Source organism: Bos taurus, chromosome 19 (assembly GCF_002263795.3).
Source record: "Bos taurus isolate L1 Dominette 01449 registration number 42190680 breed Hereford chromosome 19, ARS-UCD2.0, whole genome shotgun sequence".
In the NCBI taxonomy this organism is placed as follows: Eukaryota; Metazoa; Chordata; class Mammalia; order Artiodactyla; family Bovidae; genus Bos; species Bos taurus.
In genome coordinates, this window is record NC_037346.1 from 29,036,255 (window position 1) to 29,050,239 (window position 13,985).

Genomic DNA, 13,985 nt, shown 5'->3' on the forward strand with positions numbered 1-13,985 from the left:
TCCTGGCTGCCGGGCTTGGTGCCGCAGGAGACAGTCGCACCCTGAGATGCTGATGGATTAGGCGGATTTGTGGCCGGGTCACCCCAGTACTTGGAGGGAGGAGGGGCCTGGAGCTTGCGGTTAGGGGAGGGAGGCGAGCTCCCAGAAGCCCCCTGAGATTAAAATAAAGAGCTGACAGCAGGAGGTCAATCCATCTTGGCCTTCTGGGAGGCCGGGACAGTAGATCAGAATCTTGAGACCTGAGGCCTCACCTAGGCCCCGCGGCCATCCCTACCTCACCCCCCACCGCTAGCTCTAGCTCTCTAAGAGCAAGGATGCTCCCTGCCTGTCTTCCGTTGCCCTAACTCTGAGAGTCTCTGCGGCAGGGGTGGTCCTATAATGCTGGGTTAGGAGTCAGGCTCTGGAACCAGCACAGGTTCAAACCTTAGCTTTGCAATTTACTAGCCGTGTGACCCTCTGGCGCATTTCTTTTTCTTTCATTTTTTAAAAATTGGAGTATAATTGATTTACAATGCTGCATTAGTTTCTGCTGTACAGTAGCGTGTGTCATCTGTAAGTGTACATACATCCACTCCCTCTCAAGCCTCCCTCGCACCGCCCTCCCCCGTCCCACCCCTCTAGCTCATCACAGAGCACCGAGCTGAGCTCCCTGACCTATACAGCGGCTTCAGGCATGTTTCTTAACCTGTCTCTGCCTAGAGTTCTCTTCTAATCTTTCACCTCCCTCATGGTTTTCCTTAAATGTTGCCTTCTCAGTAACAGCAGCACCCCCATCCCAACCACCAGCAAGCCCCAACTGTTTATCCTGCGTGGTTGTTCTTCCTCTCGAGCACACCTTCTGACTTAGTGTTTATTTATTCCACGTGCTGCCTGGGATGGCATCAGAATGAAAGCACCGTGAAGGCAGGGATTCTGTTTTGTTCCCCACTGCATTTCCTTTGCATGAAGGGTACCTGCCAGCTTTGGGCCCTCAGTGACCATTCCTTGACTAAATGGGCATCGTAATAGCATCGCTGTTACTGTAAGCCTGAAATGAGTTAATATGTGCAGTGCATTTACGATAGAGCCGGGCGGTAGTAAGAGCCGAACACATGTTGAAAGTGAAAAGTGAAAGTGAAAGTTGCTCAGTCATGTCCAATTCTTTGCGACCCCATGGACAGTCCATGGAATTCTCCAGGCCAGAATACTGGAGTGGGTAGCCTTTCCTTTCTCCAGGGGATCTTCCCAACCTAGGGATCAAACCCAGGTCTCCCATATTGCAGGTGGATTCTTTACCAGTTGAGCCACAAGGGAAGCCCAAGAACACTGGAGTGGGTAGCCTATCCCTTCTCCAGGGGATCTTCCCAATACAGGAATCAAACCAGGGTCTCCCACATTGCAGACGGATTCTTTACCAACTGAGCTATCAAGGAAGCCCTGAACACATGTTACCTTTTGCCAATATTCTTCTGTGACAGGGATCAAGAACTGCACTGCGAACAGAGGCCAGGCCAGCATGTGGAGTGTGTGAGTGAAGCCAGGGAATTAGGAAGGCAATAGGGAGTGGTGAGGCCTATGTCCCACATGGCAGGGGCTGCCTCCATTAGAATGTAGTCAGATGGGATTATGGCCTGGTGTTACTAGACTTTTTGGTAACCCAAGAGAAATCAGAAATCAGATTTCCAGATGCAATTTCCAAACTGTGGGAGTGATTTCCAATTTTTTCAACAACATGGTGTGGGATAAATACAACTTACCTGTGGCTTGATTTCAGCTGTATATCGTTGGTTGGCAACCAAGCCTGGTGCCAGGAGCTGGAAGACAGTAGTATGTGCTTGCTGAGTGAATGAATGGACAAGAAGGAGCTCTGCCAGGGGAGGCTTCCACCCCTGTGGTCAGCTCAGTACCCAGTGTGGGCCTCAGGGAAGAGCCCTCATGAGTAGGCTTGTACCTGAAATCTCAGCACCCGAAGGAGAGGCCACTGGTGCCCTTGCTTGGCTGAGCATCACACCTGGAACCCCAGAATCGCCATCTAGAATGGGAGAGAAGTCTCGGCTTTACCCAGGGGTGGTTACTACAAAGGGCTTTGTAGGGGGCGCTGGTGGTAAAGAACCCGCCTGCCAATGTAGGAGGCACAGGAGATGTGGGTTGGATCCCTGGGTTGAGAAGATCCCCTGAAGGAAGAAATGGCCACCCCCTCCAGTGTTCTTGCCTGGAGCATCTCATGGACAGAGGAGCCTGGCCAGCCACAGTCCGTAGGGCCACACAGAGTCAGACACAACTGAAGCAGCCTGGCACGCACACACAGTAACTGCAAAGAATAAAGCGCACAGTGTGCAGGCAGGTGACTTAGGGTTTGTATCCTATTTCATAAGAGGCTAATGGCAGGTCCCTGCCGCTGGGAGAAAGACATCCACCAGCCCCTGCTAATGTTATGCAGGATGGACCTGGAAGTTCTGGCTCAGGTGTGCTGACCCACTCCTCCTGGTCGCCCCACCCACTGAGGGTCCAGAGTGCTTCTCAGGAGGCCTTAATGTTAGATGTGTGTGTGTCTGTGTACTTACTATTTTTTCCATCAGTTTTTGATAGCATAGTCTTTCTTAAAAGGAGTGGTTTCTCCTTTTCTAGGCTTTCACTAGCCCGCAGCAAGGCATTTGTTCTCAAGAGCAGCTAGAAATAGGACAGTCATCAAACAAACAAAACCCAAGCCCTGAAAATGAAGTCAGATGCCTCCACCCTTGCCTCTGAACCTGGTGTGCGAGGATTAGAAGTGCTTCCTGGGTGTCCACACCGAGCCTGCAGGTGAGACAAGGCCAATGTCACAGGAAGAAACCAAGCTCTCGTTCTCAAGGAGTGAGCAGAGTGGGCAAGAAGCTGTGTTTCTCAAGGTGAGGAGCTGGGTTGCCATGACAACAAAGAGGCTGTGGGCCAGGAGACAGGACCCCGTGTTAACACAGAAGGCAGCCAGAGCCCCCAGCCCCTCTGCCCCTCTCAAGAGCAAGGAGCAGGTGCTGCCCACACTCTTCAGGTTGCTGTGCCCAGGAGGGCCCGACCGTGGGAGGGGACCACAGGCAGCTGTGTCGATGCTGAGAGAGGGGTCATGACCTGGAGGTTTGTTTGAAAACCTGCGTAAACATCTTCTATCAGAGGGAGAGTTTATGTTCCTTAGCCAAACAAGTTGTTGGAGATGATGTATTGTGAGGGGATTTGTTAAGTCTAAGCTGGGGCCATAAACTGTCCCCGAGCCCCAAAGACCACTTGGGGAGAAGCCCTCGTCTCTGGCCAGTGCATCTGTTTGTGTCTCCCCCTCCCAGCCTGGCCCTGACTGAAAGACACACACTCTTCCCAGAGGCTGGCCCTGTCCTCTCCCTAAGCTGGGAGCCCCGTAGCCCCGGTCCCCCTCCTCCACCTTCCCTTGCTGTGAGCAGAAGGACAAGAGAACCCTTTGACCCTGGTCTGGAAGCAGAGGGGAAAGAGGGCTCAGAGAGGGTGAGTGGGAGGCAGAGAATGGGAGGAACGCCTCTCCCATGGCTGTCTCCATCATGGTAAATAGCAGTCTGTCCTTTTGGTTGCCTGGACCAAAATCCTTGGAGTCATCTCCTGTGCCCCTCTTTCTGTCACACCCCACTTTCGAGCCACTCCAAACTGGCTTGAAACCACGTTGGTTCCACTTTCAAAGCACTTCCAGAATCTGACCGTTCTCCCCACCTCCTCGTGGCCACCCCTGCAGGCACCGTCCCCTGTCCCTGCATTCTGGTGCCCTGCTCCCCTTTTCCTACAGTGAGCTCTCCAGCAAGGAAATCAGGCTGTGCGCTCTCAGCTTGGATGGACCCCAGAGCAAAATCACAGGCTTTCCAAAGCCTGCAAAGCTCTGCAGAAGCTGCCTCCTCCCCGTCACTGTGTCAGCTCCAGCCAACTGGCCTTAATGAGGTGCCTCCAGCCTTTAACAGGGCCACCTCCTCTGCCTGGAATGTTCTCCCTTCCAGCTACCTGCTGGGCTCCCTCCCAGGTGTCCTTGACTTTGGTCAAATGCCACCTTCTCAATGAGGCCGCTCCAATCACCCTATTTCATGTTGCCACTTACCCACCACCACCCCTGAAACCCTCCCCCTGCCCTTTTGTCATAACACCTATCATTTTCTACATACTCTATAAACCATTTTGTTAGCCTGTCTCTTTCTGCTGGAAAATAAGTTCCAAGGTCAAGATTCTTGATCTGTTCCCATCACCAATGTGTTCCCAGTACTGAGAGCAGTATTTTGCATTCTGTGCGTGCGTGCTAAGTCATTTCAGCCGTGTCTGACTCTTTGTGACCCTACGGACTGTAGCCCACCAGGCTCCTCTGTCCATGGGATTCTCCAGGCAAGAATACTGGAGTGGATTGCCATGCTGTTCTCCAGGGGAGCTTCCCGACCCAGGGATCAAACTCCTGTCTCATATTAAGTTTCCTGCATTTCGCAGGTGAGTTCTTTACCACTAGCACCACCTGGAAAGACTCTGGCATACAGTGGTGTTCACTAATTATTGCATGGATGGGTGGATGGGATGGATGGGTGGAGAAAGGAAATAATAGCCAGGAGCCCCTTGTGTTCATAGGGACAGAAGGCTCCAGGGAAGGGGACTGGGGCCAAGGGTTTGGTCTGGCAGCATGATACCCATTGGGGTGGGGGAGGCTCAATGCCCACATGCTCGTTGTCCCTCTGCTAAGTCATTGGGGGTAAAATGATCACCCAGCTTGGGAAGGACACTGAGCCCATTTGTGCAAAGAAGAGTGTGGGAGCCCTCCAGGAAAGAGGGTCGCCCAGTGGGACGACATGGTGTCTCTGGACAGTTTATTTTACACAGGACGAAATCTAAGCATCTCAAGTGTACACACAGAGCCAAAGGGGGAAAAAATGAGAGCATTTAACTTCCTGAAAATGCTTTATAATAATGCAGAACAATTATATAGAGCAAACGCCTTCAAAATTTAAACATTTAATTTTTCAGCATTAATACACACGAATGCTATTACGGGGGTGGGGTTGGAAGGGCGGATTATAGCCTCTGTAGGGATCAGAGTTTCAACAGTGTTACTTATAAATTATAGTACATCAACTTTATTTACCGATCTAGGCAGCCAGGGGATGGAAGGATATACAACATGAAATAAACACATTCATACCGGGATGAGGAATGCTGGAGGAGACACAGCTTTTTAACATTAAAAATGTATAAAGTATTTAGCAAAAGTTACAGAAAACAGAGCAAACAAGCAAGTTTATTTTGTTAGAAAATCCCGTTTTCATGGGGTTTGCTGATGTGCTCCTGTCTGTGAAGGGGTTTGTTCCTGCCCCATCGTCCCCTTCCTAAGGGAAGGGCAGAGATACCGATTTGGGGCCCCGTCCCCAAGGATGGCATGTGTCCCTTTGAATGACTGTCCCTGGGTCCACAAGGCTGCCTGGAGGCCCCTGTCCCAAGAGCTGGTCTCTTGCTGCATGCAATGCCAGTTGAAGAGCACTTCCACTCGACAGACAACAAACGCCCAGGTCCCGGGAGAGGATGGGACAATGACAGGTTACGGGACGAATGAGAGCAGAGCGGGGCCAGTCTGGTGCTCTTGCCCTGGCTCATTATGCTTTCCTTCCTCGTCACCACGTCACACCGTCCCCATGAGTACCCGTGTGCCTGACCCTCTGCCTCCTACCACTGCAAGCCCGTTAGGGATGCCCCATCACACATAAAGGGTCAAGTCCCCCGAACAGCACAGAGATCCAAAGGCATCACAGCCCCTCTCCCTCGGAGACACCTTCCAACAAGGTCCCCCAGTAGCCATGCCCCAGCATCTAGAAGGTTCAGGGGAAACAGAACATTGGTTTTTGTCACCTTAGTCTCACCAAGCCAGGAAAGAGGGGTTGGGTCCCCCACCTTCACAAAGGGCCCGATAGAAATTACTCCAGTGGGGGTGGGGTGGAGTGGGGAAGATGTTGAAAGCCCCCAGGCCCCCCTCCCCCAGAAAAAAGAGGCATCCTGGCAGCGGGGGATCCTGTGTTGTGGGCTCCACAGCCCACACCGTCACCTGGCTGGACCCAAGGATGTCTTCTGTTGGCTGGGAGAGGTACCTGGTTGCTTTCTGGGGCTCAGCTTTCACTGAGCAGGGCACAATCAGGACGTAGCTGGAGGCGTCCTTACTTTGGGGATCTTGGCCAGAGCTGACCAGCATCAGCAGTTGGGTGTGGTTTTCTCTCTGCCACCACCCAGGAGGGTGCAGGCATAGATCAGGTAAGCAAGGCTAGGGTGCTGACAAGGACCTTAAGGGAGGGGGCTCTGACACCATGCCTGTTTTTGCTCCTTGGAAGTGACCCTCGGGATATGGTGTCAAACATCAGTGGATGAAAGGTAATGGCTTCTGCTTTCTTTAGGAGTCCGAGGAGGAGGAACTACCTCATTCTCAACAGCTCATGAAACTCTAAGTTTTTGTGTCTAAAAATCTCTTTTTAGATTTCTCAGCACCCGGGGCCCCCTCTCAGGAAGGTGTGAGGTGACAGCATGCACAGCTGTGCCGAGCAGACCCAGATTAGGTATGACATGTGCATTGGGCACAAAACTGGAAATGAGAACGGAAGGAGACAGAATGCAGCAGCTGGAGGAGGCCTGGGAGAATGTTCTAGAATAAACACCTTCAGTTTGCAGGTGAAGGAAGATCCAGAGAAAGGTGGTGCTGAGCCCATGGCCAGCCCCCTGCTTTCTCACCCACACCCTCTTCACCCACCTCCCACACCCCTGAACTCTCACCAAATGGCAGGGACTGGGCGAGGTGAAGGGAGGGTCCCAAGGAGCAAGTGGATCTACCAGCTGAGATACCAGCTTCAGGGGGCAGCAGAGACCCTGTCCGCCATCCCCGCCTCCATCCCCAGCAGCTCTCTGCATTGTGAAAAACTTAAGTGTTAGATGCTCCCCAAACTAAAATGACTCAAAAAAAGCCAAGTGTAAGTCCCAAGAACCACTGGATGCAGCTGGCTGGAAGTAGCTGTGCAAACAAGCTCAAGACTCCAGGTCAGGAGCTTCCAGGAAGACAACTTGTGTTTTTAAGAGCAAGGAAGCAGTGGGGTACACCCATTCAATGGACGGCTACTGGGCATTGCAGGGAACAAGCTAGTGACATCCTACGACAAGGTGACTCGGAGGCATCAACCTGAGCGAGGAGGCTAGACTCAAAGGCTTCTGCCTATTTCTATGACACACTACAGAAGGCAGATCTGCAGGGTCAGAAAATCCATCAGTGGTTGCCAGGTGCTGGGGCTGGGAAGAGTTGATGGACATCAAAGGAGCATGAGGGGATGTTTTTGGAGTGATGGCAATATTATGTTGATCTCAGCAGTGGTTACTAGACCGTGTCAAAGTGTTAGTTGCTCAGTCGTGTCCAACTCTTTGTGACCCCATGGACCCCATGTGTCCGCCAGGGTCCTCTGTCCATGGGATTCTCCAGGCAAGAATACTGGAGTGGGTAGCCATTCCCTTCTCCAGGGGACCTTCCTGATCCAGGGATTGAACCCGGGTCTCCTGCATTCCTGGCAGATTCTTTACCATCTGAGCTACCAGGGAAGCCCCATAAGACTGTGTAAGTTTGTCAAAATTCATTGAACTGTATCCTTCAAAAGGGTGAATTTTCTTGTACGCTCATGAACCCCCAATTTCGAATGTCAAATATCTCAATAAACTTGGAAAAAAAGGCAGTGGGACCTGTGGGGACAGGAAGGTTTATGGAAATAACGGTATGCTGGCTAAGGAAGTGTGCTTCTGATCTGTGCCCCACTTAACACTGGTCCAGGAACTTTCCCTATCTACATAATCACCAGTAGGTCTGCAGAATCCTGTATAAATTCTCCTTGTCAAGGCCATTCACCATTGGAAGTAAAATCACTTAAACAAGCCGAGGTCTTTGATGTCCTCGGAATCTTATGGCTTGCATTTCCAAGAAGGGACTTTGGCTCTGCCAAGACTTCTTTGCTTCCATCTCCTAATCTAGTAATTGATTGGTTTCCACAAAGGGAATACAAACCCCTGGTTCCTGAGTATACACAGGGTTTTTCTATTTGCTTCAGTTGTTAATCAGCCTCAGTGAGGGAAGAAGTGTTTCCCCCTCAAAGAAATCCAACCCACCCTTCCCTGCTCCCCAGCTGACACAGGTGTTGGGTAGATTAAAAGGAGACCCAAGGTGCTCCCATGGGAAGAACCTCAGGTCATCCATCCCTGTGGGTCAGCTGGCCAGTGCTTTCCAACGCTGATCAGAAGCAATAGGAAAAAAAAAAAAAAAGAGAGAGAGGGACAAGCAGCTTATCCTGGAGGTTGTCTTGGTAACTGTCTTAGATTCTATTCTAAAAATCAGGCTTTCACAGATGAAACAAAGTGCATCCGTGTCTCCTAGGTAGAAGGGGCTCACCTGTTCTCAGAAATGGAACAGTGGATGTGCTCACGAATAACCTGGAGTCATTCACCCTGAAAAAAGCCAAGCATATCCTCTTATAACCTAAATACCCAAACCCAAACCAAACCAACCACAAGGACAGAGCACCACTCTGAAGATGACTCTCAGACATGACTTCCTCCCAACCACAGGGACAGAGGCCTGTACTCTCAACTCCAGCCCTGCTCGTGATTCGCTATTCAGTTCACAGCTCTCACTGGCTGGCCTTGGGCTTCATGCTTCCTCTGTGTAAAGCAAGAATTATTTAAAACAAACAAATCTCTCAAATTTGAGCTGGATGTGAGCTGTGAGGGTCTAGTGCCCCCATGATTGTACTCTTGGTACTCTCTGGTTCTTCCGTCCTTGGGTAAATGCCACACGGCTTATTACAGGCTAGCAGTAGGTTAAACGTGGAAGAGGTGCAAGGCTCTCATTTCCCAGAAAGGTCTGAAAACATGCGCTTGTCCCTATGGAGAACAGAAGGGCTGGGGGATGGGGCGGAGTTCCTGGCTGGTATGCAGCTATGGCTGCAGTACTGTATAATACCTGGCTTGCCCCAAGTGTCTGCTGATTAGATGAATGAATGAGAATCAGTGAATGAATGAAGAGCTATCAGTACAACAGAGGGTATCTCTGCAAACCTAGACTCTGCAGAGAGTATCTGTAGGTGAATGCCAAGGTTACTCATCTGAAAGACCCTTGGGGAAAAGACGAGTCTACGCAAAAGAACAGATCATTGGTTTCCCTGATGACAGATAGGGCTATATCTTGTTCCTAGATCTTTGCATACTGCCCAGGCTTAGCTAAATGCTTGATGAATGAATAAAGGAGGGAAGAAAAAAGGAAAAGAAGTATATGGGGGTGCCTAACGAGACTGAGGGAAAAGGGGGAAAGCATGACTTCAGAAAATAGACTGGCCTACATGAGGCCAACTCAGGCTACCCTGAAAGAGGCGAGAGCCCCAGGGAATAACAGAAGACTCGGGAATCCTCAGATGGGGATGAGAAAACAAAATCAATGAGCCACATCACACATGAACGTATCTATGTTAACAAGGCTATTGGCTTTGAATGTTGGAAATTAGTTGAATCCACAAATTAGTTGACTAAGCCACAAAGCAGTTACTACTAGCACCAATCTTTTTTTTTTTTTTTAATCAAGAAACCAAGAAATGATAGCCCCAAATGGGCAGCTGGTGTCACAGCCCAACCCCAGACGAGAAGGAGTGGTTCTCCACACCAGACACAGATCTGTCCTGGCGGCCTGCATGTTAGTGAAGGCCTTCACACTGACCTTTCTGGTTGGGATGTTTTGAGAAGAAAAGTGGCAAAGCTTGGTTTGCTTTAGGATATTCAGCATCTTTCTATTATCACTACGAGGGCGCCATACTGACTCAGAGAAAGGGGTACCAAGAGATACAAGAAAAACGAGTCATCAGTTACCAGCCTGGAAGATGGAGAGAGAAAGACCAGTGAGTTATCCTCTTAGATGGCTGCCCTTATGAGACATGAGTCCTGTGAACCCAAAGTAATCAATGGGAAAAGTGAAGAAACACGGGTTCTTAGGGTGTGGGCTCCAGGCTAGAATGTGCCCCTTGCAAGCTGTCTGACCTCCTCCAGCCCTATTCTGCTTCCAGTCCCCTCAAGCCAATTCTCAAGATTTAGTATGTAAGCGAGAAAGTGATGAGTGAGGACCCGGTGGCTTCCCAGGTCAGCGCAGACCAGGCTTTCCAGGGAAAAAGGAGATGGCAAAAGGGCAAGGGGGCACCAGCCCCAAGCAGGGGCTGCATGTGGGGCTTGGGAACGTGCAGAAGGGGCTGAGAGGCCAAGGTACCCGACTGCCTGGATGGTGACATGTACTGTGGCCACAACAGTCTGCAATGCCTGCGTGGTGCCCGCCAATGAGAGCCACACACGGAATGGCAGTCCCAACTCCACCGTGCACAGGCAGATAGAACCACCTGCGAGGTGACAGAGACTTGTCCCAACCCCTCCCTGACGTGAGACTGACTCAGCTCCCTGGGATGGGTGAGGGTGGAGGACGGGGCTTCCCCGAGGAAGCGGCTGCAGGTTGGGTGGACTGGGATGTCTGGAAAGAGCACGTGACATGGATGCCTGATCTAACAGGCACACGATTCACTGCTCCAACTTGGGATGAATTTGCTGAATGAGGTAGTTTCATCCTGACCTCTCCAGGCAGGGTCAGTCTGGGAAAACTGGAGCCAGACCTTCTTCCCAAGACTCCCATTGGTGAAAACTAGCAGAGAAGAGCCAGGATGTAGGCCCTCAGAATATTCAAGGCCCTCAGAATATTCAAGGGGGGAAAAAAAAATCAAGAGGGAGGGCTGCTGCAAAGGATTCTGGGTGCGGGCTGCTGTGCTGAACGGTGGCCTTCTCTCCATGACTCTGATCCTGACACTTGGCTTGGAGACGGAGACCTCCCTCCCCTGCCCCTCCAAAGGCCTGGAGACAAGGAGGTCAGTTGGAAGAAGGGCCGTTGGGCTTCCAGGGGCATGAGCATGGGACACAACTGCTCTGGGTGGGGAGGGGACCCCTCTGGTACTCAACAGGGACCACAAAGTTCCAGTCTCGGTTTATCCTTGGAGTGGCAAGCGCAGCACGGGACTCAGGGGGCTTCAGCCTCAGAGACAAGGGCAGGGCTGTGGATCCATCTTCTCGGCCTGGGAACACCGGGGAGCTCCCTGTGGGGCCATCTGGGCCGCCCTTCTGGCATCATTGTCCCCTCTCCTCAGTGGACCAGGAGAGCAGGGGGAGGGCAGTGCCACTCCCGACAGCAGGCCCCCCCGGCGGGAGCGCCACCTCCTCTCCGTGGGACCCCCAACCCCTCCTCGGTAGGACCCCCCGGGCCGTGCGTCTATATCTCCATGTCCACGGGGCGGATGTTGCCCGTCTTGTGCTCTCTGACCCACAGCTCCCTGTCTTTGGCTGGGTCCACTTTTCGAAGCAGCTGGTCCACAGGCTCAACTGTCTGCAAGGGATGGAGAAAGAGGACACAGTTGGAGGCAGAGGTGGAGTCAGGGGCGTATCCTCTGAGCTATGCCACTCACACCCTTGCGCCCGACACAGCAGCTCCTCTAGAGCATTGTGGGGTCCCAGGGAGGCCTGTGTGAGGGACAGACCTGGGGGCTGGGAGAACCAGGGGTGGGGCGATGCAGAGCTCTGGCCTCTGCTCTTCTTCCCCTCATACACATGACCCTCCAGACCACAGGGTGGGTGAAAGGGCAGGTGGGCTCAAGAGTCTGTGACCCGTTCCTCTTTTCACGTGTCCCCCCGTTTACCACCTGCAAACAGGTTTATTGAACTTTAGCTTGAGAGGTTTTGAATAGCTCCAGCATTGTAAGAAATCCAACAGAGGAGGCAAGGTCACCTCCAGCTATTTTAACCATCATAACACATCTATGGGGTGCGCTTGGGATGGAGTCACGTGGTTGCCCAGGGTAACTGACACGTCCATCCCAAGAGGTCCCTGCCCACCCTCAGGACAGATTCCTCCATAGCAGCTATGTAACCTGCCACCATGGCACAAAGGCCATGGCTCCCCCTGGCCCAGCATCCCCCAGGGGCCCCACTGGTCTCGACCTAGGTCGGAGAACTCACGCTTTGGTTGAACATGTCCGTCTCGTGCCGCAGCTGCGTGTACTGGCAAAGGTGCTGCCGTATCATCTCCACCCTCTCCACCTCCAGCCGCTCCAGCTCCTGGCGAGGAGGAAACCCACAGAGACCTCTGGGGGGTGTCCCTTCAACCTGGGGACCTTCCCCCTACACGGGTCCTTGACCATCCTAGAGGCAAAACACAGATGCTGCCCGACTCCCTGGGGTCTGGCGAGGCACCCACCCCATATCTGGGGGCGAAGGTATAGCCAAGGACGCAGTAGCTGCTGTTCCTGAATCTCCTTCTGCCAGGCATGGTGGGTACTATGAGCTTTCCATGCATCGCTTAATTGTCCTCATCATAATGTTAAGAGATACAGGTTCTGTTCTTACCTTTTCCAAACAAGGGAATGAACACCTCGAGAGGTTACATCGCTTGCCCAAAGTGACAAGGAATTATGGGAGCAGTGGGATTTGCACTTTTGTGCATTTCTTTTTTTTTTTTTTTTGGCTGCACAGGATCTTAGTTGCGGCATGTGGGATGTAGTTCCCTGACCAGGGACTGACCCCAGGCCACCTACACTGGGAGTGTGGAGTCTTAGCCACTGGACCACCAGGGAAGCCCCCTGTTGTGCCCTTAATCAAACTTCTGCACGGCTGCAGCCCCAGGCCCTGACAGGGCTGAGAAACGAAACACGTGCAGGAGCTTCTGCCCTTCAGACTCTCGGGGCTTTGTCCCTGGGCCTCTGCTGAGTGGCCTCGTCGCTGTCCGCCCTGAGTGCTGAGGGACAGGCCGGGGAGGCAGGAGGGCCAGGAGCGGGGTGGCCAAGGCCACAGGGAAGAGCAGAAATTTGCTTTGACTCCTAAATGGCCCTGCTTCTTTGGAATTTAGGGGATCCGGCCACTATTCTGTGTCCAACTAGGTCACTGCCCAGGTGATTAGCCGGGAGTCGGGGGAGTAAGCAGGAAACTTAATTAGGAGATTAACCAGGAGGAAATCTAGGCCACTGTCCCCGGGGGAGGCCTCTAATCTGCTCTGGTGGGCTGGTGTCTGCAGAAGGCAGAGGGTAGTCCCGTGCTGGATGGGCAGATGGACAGGGGTGGCTTGGGGCAGAGGGATGGTGTGATAAGCACTTGGCAGGACACCTCCTTTCTCACCTGGCCCAGTGGCCCAAGTGCCAACCCATCTCACCATCTACGCAGCGGGTGCTGACTTCACAGAAATACTCAGGAGAGCAAAGAAGTGGTCCGATGCCTGTTCCCCCACCCCTGGTCAGAGGCCTCCCCCACTGCCCCAACCTCACCCATCCACACGTCTCGCAAGGCTCTGTGATTGTAGACCCTTAATTCTTCTGGGGGAAGGAAGGCCCACATTTCCTACAACTTGGCTATTTTTCCTAAATGGACCACTCTCTGTTCGGTTGACCCTGACCCCTCAGGACGATACGGCAAGAGCCCATAGCTGCCTGTGTTCACACAGTAGGAAGTGCCAGAGCAAGGGTATGAATCCACATGGCCTGGCCTGGAGATAAGCTCTCAGTTTCAACATTAGAGAAGATCTAATGACCATCTCTCACCTCCACCCATCGACCTCACGTCCACCAGCATCCACCCACAGCTTCCTGAGCGCCCACCCCTGCGGGGACATGCTTCTGCATCTCCAGTCACTCACCAATGTGGTGGTCACCATCTCTTCAAACCACTTGGACTGGGCCTGGTTGTAGAGGTCCACACAGCGCATGAGGTCATCTCCTGCAAAGGGCCAAGGCCACTGTCACTCACCAGGGCTGCCCTCTGCCACCTGTACCCCACAGCCGAGGTGATGGAGGCAAAGAAGGGGCAACCCAGCATTATCAAAGACTGGCTTCAGAGCGTGCACCTGAACTTGACTCCAGATGCCAAAAACTCAGGAAGGCGGTATGTACGGTGTGGGTCGGGGTACTCCGGGG

The 13,985-nt window shown here is 52.5% G+C and overlaps 1 protein-coding gene across 7 annotated transcripts in view; it reads right to left on the bottom strand.

The window, feature by feature from the left end:
- Positions 1-4,883: 4,883 nt before the first annotated feature.
- Positions 4,884-13,985, bottom strand: part of GAS7 (growth arrest specific 7) — a 209,993-nt gene continuing 200,891 nt past the window's right edge. For 6 of the 7 annotated variants that reach the window (XM_005220391.5, XM_005220394.5, XM_005220392.5 and 3 more), the window contains 3 exons: positions 13,709-13,788; positions 12,043-12,141; positions 4,884-11,413 (listed from right to left, as the gene is read on the bottom strand). In XM_005220391.5, coding sequence (XP_005220448.1) covers positions 11,300-11,413; positions 12,043-12,141; positions 13,709-13,788 — 293 coding nt within the window. In that variant the 3' untranslated portion in view covers positions 4,884-11,299. 7 annotated transcript variants of the gene reach the window in all.